Source organism: Bos mutus, chromosome 20 (assembly GCF_027580195.1).
Source record: "Bos mutus isolate GX-2022 chromosome 20, NWIPB_WYAK_1.1, whole genome shotgun sequence".
In the NCBI taxonomy this organism is placed as follows: domain Eukaryota; kingdom Metazoa; phylum Chordata; class Mammalia; order Artiodactyla; family Bovidae; genus Bos; species Bos mutus.
The window spans coordinates 62,866,591-62,891,082 of NC_091636.1; the positions used below are offsets into that span (position 1 = coordinate 62,866,591).

The 24,492-nt window shown below is 44.5% G+C and overlaps 1 protein-coding gene across 11 annotated transcripts in view; it reads left to right on the top strand.

Moving 5' to 3' along the window:
* The window catches only part of ATPSCKMT (ATP synthase c subunit lysine N-methyltransferase), a 118,359-nt gene that overhangs the window by 54,196 nt on the left and 39,671 nt on the right, over positions 1 to 24,492 (top strand). Inside the window, exons 5-6 of one of the 11 annotated variants that reach the window (XR_011461473.1) lie at positions 53 to 177; positions 5,003 to 5,914. The exons of 5 other annotated variants lie outside the window; for them this stretch is intronic. Coding sequence is in view for 4 of the 6 variants with exons in the window: in XM_070357722.1 (XP_070213823.1) it covers positions 14,007 to 14,108 (102 nt within the window). In the remaining 2 variants the exon portion in view is untranslated. Of the gene's footprint in view, positions 1 to 52; positions 4,978 to 5,002; positions 5,915 to 11,826; positions 11,917 to 14,006; positions 15,042 to 24,492 lie in introns of those variants that run through there. 5 more of the 11 variants (XR_011461474.1, XM_070357722.1, XM_070357724.1 and 2 more) reach the window with 5 other exon arrangements.

Below are 24,492 nucleotides of genomic sequence, written 5' to 3' on the forward strand. Positions count from 1 at the left end.
CAAGCAGAGAGAGACAGAATCCACCTTTCCTTTACCTTTTTGTTTTGTTCAGGATCTCAGATGAAGCCCACCTGCCATGGTGAGGACCATCTTCTTTACTCCGTATACTGGTTCCAAAGTGACTCTGTTCTGGAGACACCCTCACAGACGCGTTAGAAGCAATATTTTCCTGGCTCTGTGAGTATCCCTTAGCCAGGTGAGGTGAATACACAAAACCAACCATCACAGGCTATGCTGAAAAAGGCCGCCCTCTCCTCCCAGCCCCGACACTTCCGTCAGCAAACAGTTTCCACCCCTTTTTACTGTTTTCTCATGTATTTCCCTCCATAACTCTAAATAGGATGCTTTTACTGCTGTTTCTTCACTTTCAGCATAGATTACAGTTTTATTACTGTTGAATTTATATTATGAAAATGCAGGACTTAGCTGTGTTACATGATCATACAATCATCACATGAACATGTTTCCCTTTCTCATATCTCGCCTTAAAATGCTGAACACTGTGTGTGTGTGTGTGTGTGTGTGTGTGTGATTCTCTTTTTCTCCACATTCAGGGTTGGATGGGTTTGGAGATCTAGTGTTGTCATAATTTTAGCTGTGTAAATCTTGTTTACAAGTGAGACACATTATATCAGTGATTATATTTCATTTCCTGTGCATTTTTTCACTCCTTCTCCTGGAAATTGTTTTCTTCTCTCTTTTCTGTGTTTCTTCATTTCTCTCTCTCTCTCTCTCTCTCTGATCTTATCTTTTCACACTCTCAACCAGGTTTTTCCCCCAACTTTTATTACAATTTTCCATGAGGTCAAACCTCTCAGATAACTTCTCAGATATTTGTTTGGGTAAGCCACTGAGGTGTTATGGTTTTTCTCCCTCCCCTCCACTGGTTCATTGAGTTGCAGTTGACATGTCACATTGTGTAAGTTTAAGGTGCACAACATGATGATTTGATACACCTACATGTGCAAAATGATGCCTGCAAGAGGTTCATTAATACCTCAATCACCTCACATAATTGCTATTTAAGAATGTTATTTATTCTTAATTGGAGGATAATTGCTTTATAATACTGTGTTGGCTTCTGCCATGCATCAACATGATTCAGCCACAGGTATGTGTATGTCCCCTCCCTCTTGAACCTCCCTCTCACCTCCCACCCCAAAAATGGCGAGAATGTTTAAGATCTACGTTCTTAGCAAATTTCATGTATATACTGTCAAGTGTAGTTGACTGTAGTCATCACGCTGTGCATTAGGGGCCCAGGACTTACTCATAACTGGAAGTTTGTACCCTTTGACCAACTTCTCACTTCCCCCCCCTATGAGCCCCTAGCAGCCTCCATCCTTCTCTCGACTTCTGTGAGTTCTGCTTTTTTAGATTCCACATGTAAGTGAGATCAGACGATATTTGTCTTTCTCGGTCTGACTTACTTCATTTAGCATAATGCCGTGAAGTTCCATCCATCCGTCCATCCATCCATTTTGTTGCAGAAGGCAGGATGTTTTCTTTTTTAATAGGTGATTAACAGTCCATGGTGTGTGTGTCTCTCGCATCTTTATCTTTTCATCCATAGACTCTTAGGTTGTTTCCATATCTTGGCCGTTGTGAACAATGCTTCAGTGAAAACGGGGGTGCAGACACCTTATCAAAATACTGATTTGGGGGATTCCCTTGTGGTTCAGTGGTTAGGACTTGGCACTTTCACTGCTGGGGCCGAGGTTCATTCCCCAGTCAGGGAACTGGGATCCTGAAAACTGTGAGCTTTGAAAATACAGTTTGAAAACTGTATTTTCCAAAAAAAGGATATCAATTCCATTTTCTGTGTATTTATACCCAGAATTAGAATAGCTGGATCGTATGATAATTTGAGTTTTAATTTTTGAAGAATCTGCATACTGGGTTACATAATGTACCAACTTAGGTTCCCAGCAACAGCGCACAGGGCCTCCATTTCTACACCCGCGCCAGCGCCCTTCTAGGAGTCTTACAGTTTCAGCTCTAGATTTAAATCTTTAAAATCCATTATGAGTTAATTGTTATAAGTGGAAAAAGATAGAGATTGAGTTTCTTTCTTCTGCTTGGGATTATCCAGTTTTCCCAACACCATTTGTTGAAGGAACTATCCTTTCCTCATCAGTGTTCTTGGTTTCCATGTTGAATATTAGTTGACTGTTTATCTATGGGTTTATTTCTGGGCTCTTGATTCTGTTCCACGGTCTATGTGTATATTTTTATGCCAGCAGTGTCCGGTTTTGATTACTATGGCTTTGTAATGAAGTTTGAAAAACCAAGAGGTGTGAAACTTCCAGTTTTTCAAGATTTCTCTGACTATTCAGGGTCTTCCGTTGTTCCATACAATTTTTTTTTTCTGTTTCTATAAAAATTATCATTGGAATTTTGATTGCATTGAATCTATAGATTGTTTTGGGTAGTGTGGCTATTTTAACAATGTTCTTCCAATCCATGAGCACAGGATATATTTCTGTTCATTTCTGTCTCCTTTAATTTCTTCCATTAAGTCTTGTACTTTTCAGTGTACACCTTCTTGGTGTTAGTTTATTCCTAATTGTTTAATTGTTTTTGATGCTATCATAAATACTATTGTTTTGTTTATTCTTTTTCTGATATTTTGTTGTTAGTGTATAGAAGTGCAACTGATTACTGATTTGTTCATTTTGTATCCTGCAACTGTACTTGAATTTATTAATCCTAACAGATGGTGACTGCAGCCATGAAATTAAAAGACACTTACTCCTTGGAAGGAAAGTTATGACCAACCTAGATAGCATATTGAAAAGCAGAGACATTACTTTGCCAACAAAGGTCCGTCTAGTCAAGACTATGGTTTTTCCAGCGGTCATGTATGGATGTGAGAGTTGGACTGTGAAGAAAGCTGAGCATCAAAGAATTGATGCTTTTGAACTGTGGTGTTGGAGAAGACTCTTGAGAGTCCTTGGACTGCAAGGAGATCCAGCCAATCCATTCTGAAGGAGATCAGCCTTGGGTGTTCTTTGGAAGAAATGATGCTAAAGCTGAAACTCCAGTATTTTGGCCACCTCATGCGAAGAGTTGACTCATTGGAAAAGATCCTGATACTGGGAGGGATTGGGGGCAGAAGGAGAAGGGGACAACAGAGGATGAGATGGCTGGATGGCATCACTGACTCGATGGGCGTGAGTCTGAGTGAACTCCAGGAGCTGGTGATGGACAGGGAGGCCTGGCATGCTGCGATTCATGGGGTCGCAAAGACTGAGCGACTGAACTGAACTGAACAGCTTTTTGGTGGTCTTTAGGATTATCTCTATATAAGATCATGCAGTCTGAAAATGGAGACAATTTTACTTTTTCCTTTCTGATTGGAATGCGTTTTATTTATTTTTCTTACCTAATTGTCAGTTGAGATTTTGTGGTTATTTTCCATGTGGGATTATTACAGCAATACCTGAGTGATAAAGAGGCTTTCCTTATATGTCTAGAGGTCTCTGGCTGGTGGCTCACTTTTAACAATGGAGCACTCAAGAGAACATACTCTGTATGATTTTAATACCTTTAGACCATGAAATTTTTGCACCCTGTTTTATGTCTGTGAATATGTTCCAGTGTCTTCTAGTTTATAGTCTATGGGAACCTGAATAGAATTTGTATCCTACTGTTGTGTGAAAGTTGTATAAATCTTAATTATGTTGAATTGGGTCATAGTGATTTTCAGGTCTACTGTATTCTTTTACTTTTCTGTATATTCATTCTGTTAATTTTTGAGGGTTGGATATTGAAACTCCAGCTAAAAATCTTAATTTATCTACTTAAAAATAATTGTAATATATAGTGGAACTGTATGTAACTTTGTTTTTTATTTTCCAAGTCTCCTGTAAATGTGTTGTCATGCTTTCATAACTTAAAAAAATAGGTAAAGCAATTTTCTTCCCCACCCCCCAAAAAGAATGACGCACGGAAAAGGGACCTGAGACCCTGGGTGCTTGGATGGGGCTTGGAGACTTTATGGTGACTGTGTGGGGGACATAGCCAGTTCATGGGGAGCCTCCAAATGTCAGTGTCTGCAGATCTTGCTATGGTGCCCCCACTTTTCCTGGGATGTCCTTGTCCCACTGGAATTTTACATCTTACTTCCTGCAATCTCATGAATGTCTCTCTAGTATATCCTCATATGGCAGGAAGAGTGAGAAAGCTCTTGTGTCTCTTCTTCAGTTCAGTTCAGTAGCTCAGTCGTGTCCGACTCTTTGTGACCCCATGAACTGCAGCATGCCAGGCCTCCCTGTCCATCACTAACTCCTGGAGTTCACTCAAACTCATGTCCATCAAGTCAGTGATGCCATCCAGCCATCTCATCCTCTGTCGTCCCCTTCTCCTCCTGCCCCCAATCCCTCCCAGTATCAGAGTGTTTTCCAATGAGTCAACTCTTCGCACGAGGTGGCCAAAGTACCGGAGTTTCAGCTTTAGCATCATTCCTTCCAAAGAACACCCAGGGCTGATCTCCTTTAGGACGGACTGGTTGGATCTCCTTGCAGTCCAAGGACTCTCAAGAGTCTTCTCCAACACCACAGTTCAAAAGCATCAATTCTTTGACGCTCAGCTTTCTTCACAGTCCAACTCTCACATCATACATGACCACTGGAAAAACCATAGCCTTGACTAGACAGACCTTTGTTGGCAAAGTAATGTCTCTGCTTTTCAATATGCTATCTAGGTTGGTCATAACTTATAAGGGCACTAATCCCATTCAGGAGGGCTACACACTCAAGAGGAAATCATCTACCAAAGACCACCCCCCCCCCGCCCCCACCCAACACCATCCCTTGGGCGTTAAGATTTTGACATATGAATTTTTAGGGAGCCATCAACATTCAGCCCATAATGCATCATGAGATAAAGAGTCAGATGTGGACAGTGCTGATCCCTGAGAGTGCTGATGCTAGCTCACCTCTCATACTTGTCAGGAAGCGCTTTCCTAGTCTCCTTGCCTCTTCTTTCTTTCCTGACCCAGAGGATTCAGAGCTGGATTTAAAGAGAAAAAGGGCAGCTCCCCTCCTGACTGCAGCAACCTGACGTGGAGAAGGAAAAGAAACCTGAACTTGGAATCAAGGTTTGAATTTTGATGCTTATGTGGGACTGAATATTTAAAATGTGGAACTGAACTTTTATTTTGTGATTAAGGTCTTTTTAAAGTTTTTAATTTAACAGTGGCCAGAAAGTTCAGGAGACTGAGTTTTTACCCAGGAGTAGAAGAACTTGTCCATTAGCGGTTTGAAAAGGAAAATGAGAGTAGATTAATAAGTTTCAGTTGCTTTGTGATTATATCCCAGAATCTGAATCAGTCAGTTTCGTTCAGTTACTCAGTCGTGTCTGACTCTTTGTAATCCCATAGACTGCAGCATGCCAGGCTTCCCTGTTCATCACCAACTCCTAGAGCTTGCTCAAACTCATGTCTGTCGAGTCTGTGATACCATCCAATCATCTCATCCTCTGTCGTCCCCTTCTCCTCCTGCCCTCAATCTTTCCCAGCATCAGGGTCTTTTCGAATGAGTCAGTTCTTTGCATCAGGTGGCCAAAGGATTGGAGTTTCAGCTTTAGCATTAGTCTTTCCAATGAATATTCAGGGTTGATTTCCTTTAGGATGGACTGGTTGGGTCCCCTTGCAGTCCAAGGGACTCTCAAGAGTCTTCTCCAAAATTCAAAAGCATCAATTCTGTGGCGCTCAGTTTTCTTTATAGTCCAACTCTCACATCCATACCTGACTATGGAAAAACCATAGCTTTGTCTAGATGGACCTTTGTTGGCAAAGTGATGTCTCTACTTTTTAATATGCTGTCTAGGTTGGTCATAATTTCTCTTCCAAGGAGCAAGTGCTTTTAATTTCATGGCTGTAGTCACCATCGGCAGTGATTTTGGAGTCCCCCAAATAAAGTCTCTCAGGGCACTCAGGTCCGGTGCACTGGGATGACCCTGAGGGATGGGATGGGGAGGGAGGTGGGAGGTGGGTTCAGGATGGGAGACACATGTACACCCATGGATGATTCATGTCAATGTATGGCAAAAACCACTACAATATTGTAAAGTAATTAGCCTCCAATTAAATAAATTAAAAACAAAAGTCTCTCACTGTTTCCATTGTTTCCCCATCTATTTGCCATGAAGTGATGGGACCAGATGCCGTGATCTTCGTTTTTTGAATGTTGAATTTTAAGCCAACTTTTTCACTTTCCTCTTTCACTTTCCTCAAGAGGCTCTTTAGTTCTTCTTTGCTTTCTGCCATAAGGGTAGTATCATCTGTGTATCTGAGGTTATTGATATTTCTCCTGGCAATCTTGATTCCAGTTTGTGCTTCATCCAGCCCAGCATTTTGCATGATGTATTCTGCATATAAGTTAAATAGGGAGGGTGACAATATACAGCCTTGACATACTCCTTTCCTGATTTGGAACCAGTCTGATGTTCCATGTCCAGTTCTAACTGTTGTTTCTTGACCTGCATACAGATTTCTCAGGAGGCAGGTAAGGTGGTCTGGTATTCCCATCTCTTTAAGAATTTTCCACAGTTTGTTGTGATTCACACAGTCAAAGGCTTTGGTGTAGTCAATAAAGCAGAAGTAGATGTTTTTTGGGAACTCTTTTGCTTTTTTGATGATCCAACGGATGTTGGCAATTTGATCTCTGTTTCCTCTGCCTTTTCTAAATCCAGCTTGAACATCTGGAAGTTCACGGTTCACATGCTGTTGAAGCCTGGATTGAAGAATTTTGAGCATTTCTTTGCTAGTGTGTGAGATGAGTGTAATTGTGCAGTAGTTTGAACATCATTTGGCATTACCTTTCTTTAGGTTTGGAATGAAAACTGACCTTTTCCAGTCCTGTGGCGACTGTTGAGGTTTCCAAATTTGCTGGCATATTGAGTTCAGTACTTTAACGTTATCATCGTTTAGGATTTGAAATAGCTCAACTGGAATTCCATCACCTCCATTAGCTTTGTTCGTAGTGATGCTTCCTAAGGCCCACTTGACTTCGAATTCCAGGATGTCTGGTTCTAGGTGAGTGATCACACCATCGTGGTTATCTGGGTCATGAAGATCTTTTTTGTATAATTCTTCTGTGTATTCTTGCCACCTCTTCTTAATATCTTCTACTTCTGTTAGGTCCATATCATTTCTGTCCTTTATTGTGCCCTTCTTTGCATAAAATGTTCCCTTGGTATCTCTAATTTTTTTGAACCGATCTCCAGTCTTTCCCATTCTATTGTTTTCTTCTATTTCTTTGCATTGATCACTGAGGAAGGCTTTCTTATCTCTCCTTGTTATTCTTTGGAACTCTGCATAAATGGGTGTATTTGAATCTGAATAGTTCATCCTAATAGCTACACTTATCTGAGAATCTTTTTATTTTGCCCTTCCTCTTGAGAGGATAAAATTCTAGGTTATTATTTTTTCATCACTTCAGTAATATTATTCCTCTGTCTTCCAACATCTCATCCTGTTGAAGAGGAGTCTATGTCACTGTAATTGTTATTTGTGTTTCTGCACATCTCATAAAGGAGACACTGACAGCTTCTGTTCCAGACTATCTTTTTAAGGGTATTTATAGAAAAAAACTGCTTTGGGAGATAGATATGGTGTCTTCTTCTGGAGCCACAGGTAGGTTTGTTTCAGGATCTTTAACTCTCCTGCGTGCATTGAGTTTTTTTTTTCCTTGTTGGTTGTAGGTGTTTTTTATTGATGTTGTGAGCTCAGCTTTGCCTTTTTTTTTTCATGGAGCATAGTGAGTACCATTTAGACAAGAAGTTTACCAAATTGAGTAAATAATCACTTTAATGAACTTTTCTTGAGTGTTTAATTTTAAGATAATGTAATTAATCCTGGAGTTGCAGTTGTCATAGCAATTAACTATTGATAATTCCCTCTAATAGCACTGATTTTAATTTTAACAAACACTGTGTTTACTTCTCAACATTTATTTGAATACTTAGTCTTTTCTCCTTAAGCTTAACTCATCCAGCCTTCCTTACCATACACTGTCTTGGGAGTTGCTGATCGGTGGTATTGCTGTTCCTAAGATTTTGCAGTGATTCCAGTCGCATTTAATGCTCCGCACACTTTCCTTTCCCCTTGCTCATGCTAGGTATGTTACATTTCCCATTTTATGACTTTTCACTTCTTCAAACTGCCCTTTATTGCTTAAAGTTCCACATTGTAATTTGAAAAGTAGAACAGTAAAATATCTATTTCTGAACGACCTGCTAACTACAGGGCTGTAATTGTATTCAAAATCGATAGTTCAGCTGAAACTTTATTTTATTCAACTCGAGAGGTATTTTTGTAGCTGATTATTCTTGCTTATGGCTTTACCTAGAGCTTTTATTTCATGGTTACATTTTGTACCATGTTAAATATTTTTTCATCTATTTTTCACAAAGCTAGATAAAAATGTTAACAAAGACATAAAAGCCATATGTTAAACCTGGAATAGTATTGGAATCAGAAATGATAGACTGCATCATCTTACTTTTATTGTTTTCTGAGATTTATTGCTGTGGAGAAGATTCAACCCAAGACTGTGATGGCTAATACAGTTAGACCAAATTTTCAGATATCTAAAATTATGGCACTAAAACTTCTTTCATATGCTGACTGGAAATGAAAAGGAAAATACGTTCAGATAAATGTCCTGAGGTAGGAAAAGAAATAGCAACCATACAGATGAGACAAGTCTTGCTTGTTATCTCTGTTAGATTGGCTGTTCTCCTACTGAGAGCTGCTCCATCATTCGAGTCCTTCTTCCTTCAGTGATAGCCCACAATACACTGTCGCCCCAGGGAAGCCAGGAAGCTCTGTGCAAGACGGCAGAGAGTCACTGCCGTTCTGTTCCTTCCCCATGGTCAGCCTGGGTCCCTGGAGTCCCTGGGGTTCCCTGGGCTGGCTTTGTGACCAAGGGAGCAGGGCACTTCCTATTTATGGGACGTGGGTCCACAGATTTCATTACATTCTTCAAGGGGTCCATGATCTTCCAGATGCCAAGAGTGGAGTGTAAAAGCATCTCTCTTTTACGGAAGACTCTCTTAGAAATTATTTTGATTATTACAAAAGGGCTAATGGGTATTTAAAAGCAGAAATATCACTTTGCAGACAAAAGTCTGTATAGTCAAAGCAACAGTTTTTCCCCAGTGGTCATGTATGGATGTGAGAGTTGGGCCATAAAGAAGGCTGAGCATCAAAGAATTGATGCTTTTGAATTGTGGTGCTGGAGAAGACTCTTGAGAGTCCCTTGGACAGCAAGGAGATCAAAGCAGTCAATCCTAAAAGGAAATCAACCCTGAATACTCATTGGAAGGACTGATGCTGAACTCCAGTCCTTTGGCCATCTGATTCTAAGAGCTGACTCATTGGAAAAGACCCTGATTCTGGGAAAGATTGAAGGAAAAAGGAAAAAGGAGTGGCAGAGGATGAGATGGTTGGATAGCATCACCAACTCAAGGGACATGAATTTGAGCAAATGGCTCAGATGGTTAAGCGTCTGTCTACAATGCGGGAGACCTGGGTTTGATCCCTGGATCGGGAAGATCCCCTGGATAAGGAAATGACAATCCACTCCTGTACTATTGCCTGGAAAATCCCATGGACAGAGGAGCCTGGTAGGCTACAGTCCATGGGGTCACAAAGAGTCAGACACGACTGAGCAACTTCACTTCTTCTGGAAGATAGTGGAGAATAGAGGAGCCTGGTATGCTGCAGTCCATGGGGTTGCAAAGAGTTGGACAAAACTTAGAGACTGGTCAACAAGCAATGACGTTGATATTAAGCATATTATTAATAATAATGTATGTGATTATGTGCCAGGACTGTCCTAAGTACTTGGTTACAAAATAAAAAAAACTTATGGATAACTGCAAATGTACAACAGGGAAAGCAAAAATATGATTCTCCATGTGCTTATCACCCAGCTTCAATCACCATCAACATTTTGCTAATTGTTGTTAGACTTTGAAATGCATGGCCTGATATAGTTTCCATTAGTACTCTAGGGGTAGGTACTCTTGATAAACCTTTTGTAGATGAGGATCCAGAGGCTTGGAAAAGCTCAGTTGCTGACTGATGGTTGCACACCTGGTGAGTAGAGTGTGGACTTGAACTAAGGGCTGGCCAGCTCTGGATCCACCCTCATCTTAGGCCAGTAGGGGTCTCCCTTCTCAAGTGACTGCCTCCTACCTTCACATGCCCGTGTGTGTGTGTGTGTGTGTGTGTGTGTGTGTGTATGTAGTTGCTCAGTTGTGTCCCACTCTTAGGGACACTTTGGACTGTAGCCCACCAGGCTCCTCTGTCAATGGGATTTTCTAGGCAAGAATACTGGAGTGGGTTGCCATTTCCTTTTCCCAGGAGTCTTCCCCACCCAAGGACTGAATCTGTGTTTCCTGCTTTGCAGGAGGATTCTCTACCTGCTGAGCCATAGGAGAAGCCCCTGTGCCTGGCTTCCCTGCAAATACTTGCATTTTTGGAGTAGCTCCATTTACTGAGCACCTCCTCAGCCTTTTTTTTTTTTTTCAAGTTTAGTAAAAGTCACTCAGTTGTGCCTGACTCTGCGACCCTATGGACCCCATGAACTATACAGTCCATGGAATTCTCTAGGCCAGAATACTGGAGTGGGTAGCTGTTCCCCTCTCTAGGGAATCTTCCCAACCCAGGGGTTGAACCCAGGTCTCCCATTTTACAGGTGGATTCTTTACCAGCTGAGCCCCCTGATAGCTGGGGGTTCCCTGATAGCTCAGTTGATAAAGAATCTGCCTGCAATGCAGGAGATCCTGGTTCAATTCCTGGGTCTGGAAGATCTGCTGGAGAAGGGATAGGCTACCCACTCCAGTATTTTTGGACTTCCCTTAAAGCTCAGCTGGTAAAGAATCCACCCGCAATGCCGGAGACCTGGGTTCGATCTCTGGGTTGGAAAGATGCCCTGGAGAAGGGAAAGGCTACCACTCCAGTATTCTGGCCTGGAGAATTCCATGGATTGTATTCATGGGGTCGCAAAGAGTCGGACACGACTGAACAAGTTTCACTTCACTTCCTCAGCTTTATGTGTGGTTTTATTCTGTTGTTTTTTGCCTGCATTAAAAAAAATGTATTCTTCCTGATTTTAATAAAGTGTCTCTGAGAGATGTATTTTATCCTCAGTTTACAGATGAGGAAACCTCAGGACAGATGTTAGACAACTCAGCCTGTGTTGTACCTAATCAGTGATGGAATTGATGCTGGAATCCAGACAGTCTGACTTCTCTCCAACACACACTGGGCTCCAGGCTCAGTTAAATGTGGCATGAAATTAAAAGAAAAATGAGTGTATTTTCTAGAATTGAAAAGTGTTAGTCACTCAGTCGTATCCAACTCTTTGGGACCCCCTGGACTGTAGACCACCAGGCTCCTCTGTCCATGGTGTCCTCTCGGCAAGAACACTGGCGTGGGTAGCCATGCCTTTCTCCAGGGGATCTTCCCAACCCAGGAATCCAACCTGTGTCTTCCACATTGTGGGCAGGTTCTTTTCTGTGTGAGCCACCAGGGAAGCCCATTTTCTAAAAGGGGGTTTGTATTCATGGAGTCAACTAATGGTGGCGAGAATTGGGCACCTAGCTGGAGACTGCAGCTATTTCAGTGCAGAGGAGGGTGTGCGGCTCATGGGGTTCCCCCCTGCCTGCCCATGGGGCACTGTGATGTCTCCAGGGGCCCCCTTCCCCACTCACATCAGATCCTCAGGGTCCAGGGCAGGTTCTAGATTCCCATTTCTAAGCTGGGCCTCGGGCATGGACGTGATGCTCCCATGGCTTTCTTCCATCTTTTAGAGGACAAAGAGACTTCCTGCAACTGGTGGGTTTAGGACCATCCCTCACCCCTGGGCAGTGAGATCTGTCCTCTGAGACCAGAGGCAGCGTCACTCATCATCAACCAAAAGGTACCGTGGCTTCATCTTGCTTCTAGGAGCACCCAGGCCAACAACACCCCAGCATTCGGAAGACACTCCTGTCCTTCAGGGGGGTGACTGGCCCAGCTTAGTCTGTGTCATCCAACTGCCTCAGCCAAACATGTCACCTTTATGCACAGAGATGAGGAAACCAAGCATTTTGCTTTGCGTGGAGGTAGGTAGGAAAGAAAAAGCTATAGGGAAGGGACTTCCCTGGTGGTGCAGTGGCTAAGAGTCCCAGTGCAGGGATTCTGGGTCCAATCCCTGGTTGGGGAACTAGATCCCACATGCCACAACTAAGACTGGGCAAAGCCAAGTAAATAAATAAATACTGCAAAAGGACTAGGGAAAGTATCAGGAGCCTGAAGATTGTTATTAAAAGCTGAGTTATGCTTATATTAATTAGTTAGTTAGTGTTAGTTGCTCAGTTGTGTCCAACTCTTTGCAACCTCATGGACTTATGAATAGCTATAATTAATTTACATTTTCACAGTATTGCAAGCTCACATTACTTCTGGATCATTAAAACGCAATGATCGTTTGATCATAGAAAAGTCACATATATTGATACAGGTATAGAAAGTGCTACTGGGTATACATCTACTAATTACTGGGCTGGCTACCGTCCATGGGGTCGCACAGAGTGGGACACGACTGAGCGACTAAGCACACAAACATACAATGAGCACGTGCTATTTCCTGTCATCAGAAAAAGAAACCCCCAAATATAAAGCACAGACTAGGGAGGTGAGATTTCACTTTTTAACCCCTACAGCGCACCTGGGGAGGGTTGCTGTCAAAGTCCCCTGGCAAGTGGCAGGCTCCTGTCACCCCACTTCCCTCTCCCATCACTGCTTCCTGGTTTGAGTAACTCCAGGCACACCGGGACAGTTACCCTTTGTTAGGACAACACTGTGTGGGAGTCCCAGTGGAGAGGACTTCACCCGCGCTGCACCCCAGCCCTCATCTTACTCGAGCAATCCTTTGAGAATTCAGAGGCTTGCTGGAGCTCGTAGCCACCCTCTTTGCTGTTGCAGTAGCATACTGATGGGGACTGAACTCACGCTTTCCATTCCAGGCAGTCTTAATACCCTGGCTAGACTCCGTGGTCTGGCCCAGCTCCCAAATCCATGCGAAAATCAATCTCCATGGCTGGCGGATGCAATAATCTGTTTGACTTTAGCCAGGCAGGCATGGACCTTGAGTGAGGGGCGGGGAGGGTGGAGTCAGGCTCTCAACCACAGAGTTGAGTGGTGGAAAATTTTGTAAAGCCCTTCAGGATTCTGTGCCTTGAACAAGGGAAATAGTGCTGGGGGAGGGGAGACATGGTGGATGTCTGCTTCACTGATGCGTATTTTCCAGATTTTATGTGCTCATCAGATGGCTGGACCAGATACTCCCAGACTTCGGTGTTTTCATTTCTTTATGACCTTTTCCTTCAAATGGAAAGTATAAGTCTTATTTTGTTTCTCTGAGACCTGGGAGAAACTGTGGATAGCTTCACAGGTACAGGTGTTGCATTTGGGTTATTCAGTTAATGACAGAGCAGTGGGGCTTCCCTGGTGGCTCAGTGGTAAAGAATCCACCTGCCAATGCAGGAGGCGTAAGAGACCTGGGTTCAATCCCTGGGTGGCGAAGATCCCCTGCAGAAGGGAATGGCAACCCACTCCAGTATTCTTGCCTGGAGAATCCCATGGACAGAGGAGTCTGGCAGACTGTAGTCCACGGGGTTATAAAGAGTCAGACATGACTGAGCACACGCACATGTGCACACACACACACACACACACAATGCCTCCCGTTATATAGAACAAGGCCATATGTAAACATTTTATTTCCCCCTTATATCTGTTTCTAATAAGCTATTTCTTGTTATTAGTGATGCTGTTAAATTTTATTTACCTCATTGCAGTTCCTGTTCTCTGTCTTTGTCTCTATTCCTTGGAAGAAACCAAATCCAAGCTTGTACTGAAAATTTGTAATGTTCCAGGTTCAGATTCCCATCCCCTTCCCATCAATTACAGCAACACACCTGTAAGTATTAATACTTCCGTTTTACAGATGTGGGCCCAGGAAGCATGGGACATGTCAAGATGGTGCCTCAGTAGAGAGAGCTGTGTGTTTGTTCGGGTCACACCAGCTGCTGGCCAAGCAGACGTCTAAGTCTCAGGCATTTGTTGCTCATTCATGGGACAACCCACCGGGGGGCTCCCAGGTGGTGGGTGGCATTTGTCCCCCCGCACCTTCTGCCTTGTTCTTCTGCGGTTCTCTGGGGCCTTGGAGCACTCAGCATGTAGCTGCCTTCCACACACAGTCAGGCCTCTTCATTATTCTGGAATCCCATCTTTCCCTTTATCGTCCGACTTTAAAGAAGGCTGAGCACCGAAGAATTGATGCTTTCAAGCTGTGGTGCTGGAGAAGACTCTTGAGAGCCCCTTGGACAGCAAGGAGATCCAACCAATCCATCCTAAAGGAAATCAACCCTGAATATTCATTGGAAGGACTGATGCTGAAGCTGAAGCTCCGATACTTTGGCCACCTGATGCGGAGAGCTGACACATTGGAGAAGACCCTGATGCTGGGAAAGATTGAAGGCGGGAGGAGAAGGCAGTGACAGAGAATGAGATGGTTGGATGACATCATCGACTCAATGGACATGAGTTAGAACAAACTCCGGGAGATACTGGCGTGCTGCAGTCCATAGGGTTGCAAAGAGTCAGACACGACTGAGCGACTGAACACCAGCAACAGCATCTTTCCCCATGAATATACTCGCACACGATGACTTTCATCTTTTCACGGTGTCTGGTAAACAATGCCATTAACAACATTTTTAAAAACGAAGTTTGTAAAACTTAATGTAGGTTTATTGTGTCTCCCAATTTTTAATTCCCAAACAATAGCAGAGAAGTCATATATTTTTCTCACTCTCAAATATTAGCCTTGTATTTCCCTTTAGCTTTTTTCTTTCAGTAAAACTGTATTTCTTGACAACGTCTGTTTTTTTTCATCGCTCTCCTCTCATTTCCCACCTCAAAGGTTGCTTCTGTAGGTGTTTTGACAGTTGCCTGGCTTGGCCAGGCTCCCGTGGAGAATGGATATTTCCTGGCTTTTCTGTGTTACTGCTCAGGCTATTAACAGCTCCTTAAATGGACTCAGCTTTCAAGTCACCACTGGCCTTTTCAAGGTTGTTGGCCATGGGTGGGGAAGTTTCTAGCCCTTTCTAAAGCTCTCTGAACCTTGTTCGGCATTTAGCTGCTTTTCATGAAAGTCCTGGGATCCCCTGGTGGCTCAGACGGTAAAGAATCTACCTGCAATGCAGGAGACCTGGATTCAATCCTTGGGTTGGGAAGACCCCCTGGAGAAGGGAACAGCAACCCGCTCCAGTATTCTTGCCTGGGAAATCTCATGGACAGAGGAGCCTAGCGAGCTACAGTCCATGGAGCTGCAAAGAGTTCAACTTGACTGAGTGGCTAACACTTTCATGAAAATCCTAGATTGGTTAGGAGGAAAAAATTTCCACCTAGTCCTGGGATGAAGACTTTGAAAAGAGATGTCTACAGTGCATCGTTTTTGATTTTTCTTAGTGAGTTATGCTGAGGCCCAAGATGCGAGGTCTGAGATTTAATAGCCATGGAGGATGAATGAACAAGAGGATGAAAGGTAACAGGTGACCCCACCATGCGGTGAGTGAGTCCCTGCTATTAGCTCCATCCCAGCACCAGATCAACATCATGCCTGGGCTCTGGATACTTTTCTCCAAGACGATCATTGTCAGTCAGGTGTTTCCAAGAAATGGACCATTTTGCCTGGTCATTCCTGAAGCTGGGCTGCTGAATGAGGAGGCAGCTGAGCTTTCTGCAGCACTGCAGGGATGCTGACTCACTGTCCCCAGGGCCCCAACAGAGGCAGAAGGCAGCGGTGGCCTTGGGGCACTCCTTTCTTAAAATCAAGAATGTGACATGGGCTGAGCTCAGAGGTTTAACTCCACCCCTCTGTCTCTGCTTGGTGTGCCCTCTGACTGATGAGAGATGGGCTATTCCTCGAGGGGTCGGGGAGAGCTTGGGCAGGAGGTCTATCTTGCAAGGACTTAAGTGAAGGCTTTGTTGTTTTTTAGTTGCTGAGTCATATCCGACTCTTTGCGACCCCATGGACTGTAGCCTGCTGGCCTCCTCTGTCCACGGGATTTTCCAGGCAAGAATACTGGAGTGGGTTGCCATTTCTTCCTCAAGGGGATCTTCCCGACCCAGAGATTGAACCTGAGTTTCCTGCACCTGCAGGCAGATTCTTTATCACTGAGCAATCTGGGAAGCCCAAGTGTAGGGTAGGTCTAATAGTTCCCTGGAAATCCCAAAAGTTGAACCTCAAGGTTGCTGGAAAAACTCTTGACGACATGGATGTATGTGGGAAGCAGCACTTAGCCATTCAGTATTATTTTTCTAGTTGTTCTGTAAGATACTTCTTAACTCATGGCAATTACTGATTTTCCTAGATCCTCAGATATCACTGATTGTAAAATGCATTATCAGTTAAATAACAGTATTTTTGGTGTGATGAGAACGAAATACTATTGCTTAAAATGGGCTGTTTGCAAAACACATTCCAAATTTTAGAAATGATAAAATGTGATGAAATGGTAATATTTTAGCTCAAGGAAATATGTTAGAAAAGGTTTTCTGCCCTAGACTAGAGCAACACCAGCTCTGTAGGTAGTGGAAGAGGCTTTTTGTTTTTTGGTTTTTTTTTGGTCCAGGTTAGTTATCCCTTTTCCCGCAGTTTGGGGTCTGCAATTACAGGAGCAGGCAGAAGCCAGTGGCTTTGGTAGTGAGGCTCCCGCAGGGCGATTTGTGGCTGTAATTTCTTGCTGTTGTCTGTTCTGCCATCCTCCTAGCTTGCACTGAAACCCGCTGTGAGCCAGCGGACCCCTAGGGAGTGAATTTGCAGGAAGATAAATACCCCTGTCCCTGCCTACCTTTGAATGCTATTGTGGAAACTGAATAGAATACAGATCACCCCCAAATTGAATTCTGTGTACCTGCTCTGCTAAGTAGAAAATTGCATATCAAATAGGTTCCTAGACTCAGCTCGGTCTAGACACAAAACTTGCTTCCAGTTTTTAATGTTCTCGGGCATTCAGGCATATGACACCCATTTGCCCCAATCATTTCAGGATCTCAGGCATTTTATTTGGGGGGAAGTTATCACTGCCTCCTGCCAACCCCTGGCCCTGCCCTACCCGCGATGTTCTCGAGAATGCTGTGTTTATCTCTGTTACAGCATCAGCAGCCTCAATTGGCACTGCTTAGACGTAGGGACTGGGTCTCATTTTTATCATGTGTTTAGTATTAGTAGCAGCACACATCATTGTGCAAGAAACGCATATTAATGCGTGAGGGCAGGGAGAAATGGCTGGCATTAGGGCCTCTAAAGATCCTTCTCACATGGACTTAGCCCTGAAAGGCAGCCCAGTGCCCCTCTCCTGTGTAGAGCACGTGGGTAACATAACTGGTGTCTGATGAGTGTTTTATGATAATTCTCTCCTTGACGTAACTCCTCATTTGGCCCTCTGTTTCCTCTGAACACTAGAGGTGCCTCTGTGGAGGAAGTTACAGAGCCTGGTTCTGCTGCCGCAACTGTGGCAGTTATGCTCCACCTCCAGGCGGCTGCGCATTCTGCAAATCAGGAAGGGAGATGCCAACCGCAAAGTGAAAATGCACAGACACTCAAGTTCCATCCGGGATCAGTGCCAGTTGTTGGCAGACTGAGTGTCTCCAGGCCGGGGATTATTTGGGGACCATCAAGAAGACCAAGGATCGTTCCCTCACTGGTGTAACAGCACATCAGCTTTGTGCTTTGCTCCTTTGAGGTGGAAACCTTTCATCTTCAAGTGCACGCTCAGCCACTTCAGGCCCGTCTGACTCTTTGTGACCCCATGGACTGCAACCCGCCAGGCTCCTCTGTCCTTGGGATTCTGCAGGCAAGAATATTGAAGTGGGTGGCCCTGCCCTGCTCCAGGGGATCTTCCTGACCCGGGGATGGAACCCGCATCTCCTGTGTTGCATGTGGATTCTTTACCTGCTGAGCCATCAGAGAGTCCTAAGTAAATTTACCTCCATGGTAGGGATGTATGTGGGGCAGAGCATAAATTGAATGTCAAAGAAATTAGAACATAAAATGTGAGTTTTGTCCTGAGATGGCTTTGCTAAGAGGAACCTTTGCTTGTGTTCCGAGACTTGTGAGACTCCCGGGGCAAGGGCTTGGGGGTGGAGCCTGAGCTGTTTGATTGGCAAGAGGCAGAATCCCAGATAAATGCACCCCACCTCCCACCTTCTTGATTTTTCTCTCTGGATCTTATGGCTTAGATCTTAGCAAGCCATTTCTCGTGGCTTGCTGTAGGAGTGATTTTCCCTGAGCAGTGCTACACTGTGGAAATTGGAGGAGGCATTTTTGGTTGTCACAATGATGGGGAGTGTGCTAAGTCACTTCAGTCGTGTCCGACTCTGTGACCCTAAGGACTGTAGCCCACCAAGCTCCTCTGTCCATGGGATTCTCCAGGTGTGAATAGAAGGGCCTGTGCTCTTGATAGCATTTAGTGTGCATGGCCCAGCGACATTGTGTCTTGCAGAGTGTGGGACAGTCCTGTCTGTGGAAGGATCGCCTGGTGTCCTGCCTGACTTTCTAATGTCCCAAGGGACTTTCCTATGGCTGAAAATACCCTCTGTTTTCCTCAGGCCATGGGTGTGATCTAGCCCTGGATAATGCTGACCTGGGATGCCTTTTGTAGCTACCGTTTTCTTAATAACCTTCTGTACAGGTCTCCCAAAGAAATTTTTCTGTGATGTGTCAGGGACCAAAAAAATATATATAAAAGAAAATCATTACAATATTTCATGTGAGATTGTGTAGATACTGACAAGTTCCTTTTTTTTAAAGTAGTATATATGGCCGCTCAATTAAACAGTCACCAAATAACAAGGAATTCACCAGTATTTCCAAAGGCACCGTCTTGGTGTTTGTAGCTCACCATATGTTTGAAGTATGACATAATCCTTATGGAACACATTCAATTGGTTGCTTCCCAGTTTCAACAGGAGCAGTTAAATCTGTCTCCTTTTAGACAAATTGTTAATGAAAAGGCAGCAGAACAATCATTTTCCTGTGATATGCAATTCTGTCCCCTTAAATACAGGAGCCTGACAGAGCCATTCAGCACTGATCGCTTTCTCCTCTGTGCAACTGAACTCTCTCTGACCCTCGGATACTAACAACTGGAGCAAAAAGGGAAGAAAGAGGGGGAAAGTTAGCTAAAACTAAAAACCCACCTGTAATACACAGAGTCCCAAAAGTTGAATGGGAATTATATTTTACCTTATTGTTGTTTTCAGATACTATGTGCTTCTGCTGCCAAATCTATTCTTATCGATTTTAAAGTATCTCAAGATGTGGGGGCAGTGTTTGGAAGATAGTGAGACTGTCTGAAAGATTCAGAATTTAGAGTCCCGAGTTTTCCTCTCTTTTAGTAGTGAGTCAGCGCTGCTGCTAACGGCACAGATGCACGGTGTTCCTTCTTTCAAGAGACCCTATGGATTACCCAGTCCACAGGAATTCTCCAGGCCAGAATACTGGACTGGGTAGCCTTTCCCTTCTCCAGGGGATCTTCTCAACCCAGGGATCGAACCCAGGTCTCCCGCATTGCCTGCAGATTCTTTACCAGCTGAGCCACCAGGGAAGCCCAAGAATATTGGAGTGGGTAGTCTATTCCTTCTGCAGCAGATCTTCCCAACCCAGGAATTGAACCAGGTTCTCCTGCATTGCAGGTGGATTCTTTACCAACTGAGCTATCAGGGAAGTCCTCAAGAGACCCATGCAGGAGAAAACAAAGATTAGCCATCCATCCAAAACAAGTGTGTGATTTGACCTCATTTTAATATTTATTTATTATATTTTCTTGAATAGAATTGAACCAAGACAGTTTTACATCTCATTCCAAAAAAATGAAATATTCAACCACGTCTTTAGAACATAGTGTAGAATAGTGACAGCCGGTGTTTATTGAGTATTTATTCTCTGCCCCTCTGTACCAAGGTTATCAGCTGACCTCACCAATGATGGGTGGATGGTCATGATTATCACCCATGCAGAAACTGATGCAGAAACGTGAGTCAGAGAGGTTGTGGTTGAATAGTATCACGGACTCAATGGACGTGAATCTGAGCAAACTCTGGGAGATAGTGAGGAACAGGGAAGCCTGGCATGCTGCAGTCCATGGGGTGCAGAGAGTCGGGCACGATTCAGTGACTGAACAATGACAAGGAGATCACTCAGCAAGTTTGTGGCAGAGCCAGCTTTTACACTCAAGAAGGCAAACTGAAGTTAAGATGCTTAACCCTACTTGATGCCACAGCTGGAGATCACTTCACACAGTAAAACCTTGTCAATCCGACTGCTTTGGAGATCTGGGAAGGAATGGTCTGAATGACAGGGTGTTTGAAAAGAAATGCCATCTGACACATCCAAGATATGTGTGTAAAGTAAATACAGATTTTAGAATCAGGCAAGAAGTCTTGACAGTCTCATTTTATTGTAAAGGAAGGTATCTGGTTTTAAAAATACTGAAGCATTTAATTTTAAGGGTCTCGATGCTAAGTGGGTGCTGAGTTGCTTCAGTCGTGTCTGGCTGTTTGTGACTCTGTACACTGTAGTCCGTCAGGCTCCTCCGTCCATGGGATTTTCCAGGCAAGCTTTCTGGAGTGGGTTGCCATTTCCTTCTCCATGGGACCTTCCCTACCCAGGGATCGAACTCTCCTCTCTTATGTCTCCTGCATTGGCAGACAGGTTCTTTACCACTAGCACCACCTTTCGTGATTCTAATCCGTGATTTTTCACAGTAGAAATCCAACCTATTCGAGTGTTGATTTCACATAGTGCCGTGTGGACCATGGAAGGGCTGCGCAGACGTGGAAGTTACAGATGGTGGAATCTTTGAGAGTGTAGACTCCAGGCTCAGGGCTGGATTCAAGGCTTGTATAATGCCCCAGGGTTGAAGACTAGATGGATCAATAGGTATTCAGCAGCCCTTAGTGCAGAGAAAGGGCTCAACTGATGCAGGCAGTCATCACTACTACAACCAAAGAGGACCCTGGGCTCGGGAGTGAGCAGGAGACAGATACCACAGCTAACCTCTCCGTAGTGCATCAGACGTGTGCAATCGTATTGAAGGAAGCGAGTCTGGAAGGGAGATGTGGCCTGACCACAGACAGCCTCAGCACAGCGTTTGGGCTCCATTTCTGCTGGCACTAGGGAGCGGGGATGATGCTGGTGTGAAACGGTAGGATTTAGGAAGTGATCTGATGGGGAGGGACAATAGAAACCTTGTCCAGAGGAGAACAGAGAAAGGAGACCAGAGCGAGACAAATGTTCACAGTGCCTGTGAGGGTGCCCAGGTAGGAGGTTGGAGGCTGGAGCACATCAGACCCCCAGTCTGTGCCCACCATGCAGGAGACCACATGGGTCATAGGGCCTGACCTCCTGCTCACCAGTAACCACTCATAAGTTTTCTCCCCAGGTTACGCAGCAGAGACTGCAATGGCCACATGAAACAGGGTTTAGGCCACGTGACAGTTGTATTTCTCCTTGTGAATTTGTAAGTCTGGGTCTGGGCTTGGTGGTTCAACAGTAAAGAATCCACCTGCCAATGCAAGAAATTCAGGCTTTAACCCTGGGTTGGGAAGATCCCCTGGATGAGGAAATGGCAGCCTACTCCAGTATTCTTGCCTGGAGAATCCCATGGAGAGGAGCCTGGCAGGTTACAGCCCATGGTGTAGCCAAGAGTCAGACACGACTGAGTGACTAACATGCACACAGGTTTTGTTTGTTTACTCAAGGTAGAGACTTGTGGACATTTTCCACTCTCCTGTTCCTCCCATTCATTTGGACACCAAGCCCTTGGCGAAAGCTCTTCTTAAATATCACTCCCAGCCCTGGATCTTTATCACCTCCACTTAGAACTTGGGGTTGGTGCCCATGCCCAGGGGTGGCCTTTAGCTGGTCCCCTCACCTCTTTCCTATCTCCAGCACAGTCATGCTCTATGTTGCTGCTCCATAGATGACTTGCCATCTCTGCTTCCTATACGGGGAAGCAACACCACCCGCAGCAACCAGCTAACCCACAGAGCCCACAAAGCCTCTTCAGTGGCCCTCTGCTGCCTGCACGGTGAACTCCTGGATTCACAGTGAAGGACGCTTGTCATCTGGCCCTGACTTTCCAGGGTCTTTCCCGTCTTACAATGCAGCCACTCCACCTGCCTCTCTGCCCCTGTTTCCTGAGAAAGCTGTGCATTTGTGAGTTAGTTTTGTTTTTAAACGCACCTCTGTGCTTTTATACCTGTGGGGGATGCCGTTTCTCATACCCCATCTCATTGTTTGCTGGTTGAATTCGTGTTCACCAAGGCTTGGTTCAAAGGGGCATGTGTGTGTGCTCAGTCGCTCAGTCGTGTCCAACTCTTTCTGACCCCATGGACTGTAGCCCGCCAGGCTCCTCTGTCTGTGCAATTTCCCAATCAAGAATGCTGGAGTGGGTTGCCATTTCCTACTCCAGGGGATCTTCCTGACGCAGGGATCGAACCTCTATCTCCGGAGTCTCCTGCATTGGCAGGCGGATACTTTACCACTGAGCCATCGGGAAGCCAGCTGGCAGACATTCCTTCCTCTGTGTTTTCATGGTGCAGGAATGCACTCGTGTTCCCTTTGTATTGCACTTGCTTCTCTGCCAGTGGCTTATGTCGTCTCTGAGCTGCTGGAAGGCAGGCCCTGTGCATTGCTGTGTGCACTGTGGGTGGCCCCGGCGGTCACTGGATGGAGGGAGGGATGGTGGCAGTGTACCATGGCGGGGGGCATGAAGAAGTGTAAAAAAGAGTCAGAACCCATGAGCTGTCACAGCTCAGGACTGTGGGATTGACTTTTATGTGCCATAGAACCTTGCCCTATTGCCAGCAGTTTTGGGAAGAGTCTCAGCCATAACGCTTTAAGCACGTTGCTGTAATTCCACTCTCCATCAAGTGGTCTTTAAATTGTGTTTTGAGGCTGGGAAGTAACACATCAGTGACATGCTTAACTGTACAGCCGCAGCAAAATGGGGATCTAGACCTATCTGTATGCAAACACCAGGCTTCAAGTTCATCATTGGTATTAGGAAACAGAAATACAGCCGGAGCAGAAACCACAGTATATTTCCCTCTGCCTGTGTTGTGTATTTGTCAATGGGGCTTCGGAAGGACTAGGCATTTACGAACCCATTAGAATGAGCAATTTTATATCCTAATGTAAAATTAAAGGAATTAAAGGATCTGCCTGAGAGATACACTTGTTTAAACCTCTATTAATGTCTCTCTCTCTTGGTTTTGTTGTCTAGGTTAGTGATATATTATTGGAGTAGAAAATGTCCCAGTTGTGTGTATACTTTCTAAATCTCAATGTATTTTTTTTTCTGACAAGGTGTAGAACTGATTTTCTTCTCTTCTGTCCAAAATATAAGACGTAGGGACAACAAAACTGTTCTTAAATGCAAAGCATACTATAATTCTTTTTTTCCAGTTCTTTATTATTATTTTTTAAAAATCTCATTTGTATCATCACATTGTCTATTTTCCAAAGATGTATGCTCTTGTTCTCCAGGCTCTCATCTGTGAGCCCATTAATTCCTTTTCCTCAAGCCCATCAAGCGGTATTTACTGTGGTGTTTACCAAGGCCTCCCCTAGCTTGTGTGGGATCCGGGGTAAATAGTCTTTGTGAGGCCTCTGGCCATGTTAACAGTTCGATTGAAACATGTGTTCAAAAATGCATGAGGGGACTTCCCTGGTGGTCCAGTGGTTATGAATCCTCCTTGCAATGCAGGGGACGTGGGTTCAATTCCTGGGTGGGGAACTAAGATCTCACATGCAACTAAGCCCAGACTTCACAACTCCTGAGCCCACACACCAGAGCCTGAGAGTCTGTGCACAGCCATCAAAGAGCCTGCATGCCACAGCTAAGACTTGACACAGTCAAATAAATAAATATTTAAAAAATGCATGGCTCCATTGAGGTGTATTGATTTATCAATGAAGGTTTAGAATCATGCAGAGAAGAGATACTGAGGAACTTTTTTTTTTTTCCCAATCAGTGCACGTGAAGCTGCTTCCTCCTCTCCAGGCACCAACTCTATCTGTTCAAGTCTAGGGACCATAACTACATTGTGTTCATGGTCCAAGGCACCAGTTCCTGATGGTTTCACACCCCCCACCTTGCTGTCACACACAGTACATGGCTCTTTGGAACCTGTTTACACTGAAACAACACAGTTCACCTTGCCCGTGTGCTTTCCTGGGGCACTAACCAAGGCCACGCTGTATTACACACAGTGGACATTGTCCCTTCAGCCATCCAGGAACACTGGCTTCCAGCGGCAATCTCAAGGTGTTACTGTGCTTTGTCAATGATGGTTATGAAGGCAACCCTTCCCCAGAGGATGCAGTAACGCTTGGATGATAACTTCTTTGTGGTCGTGTT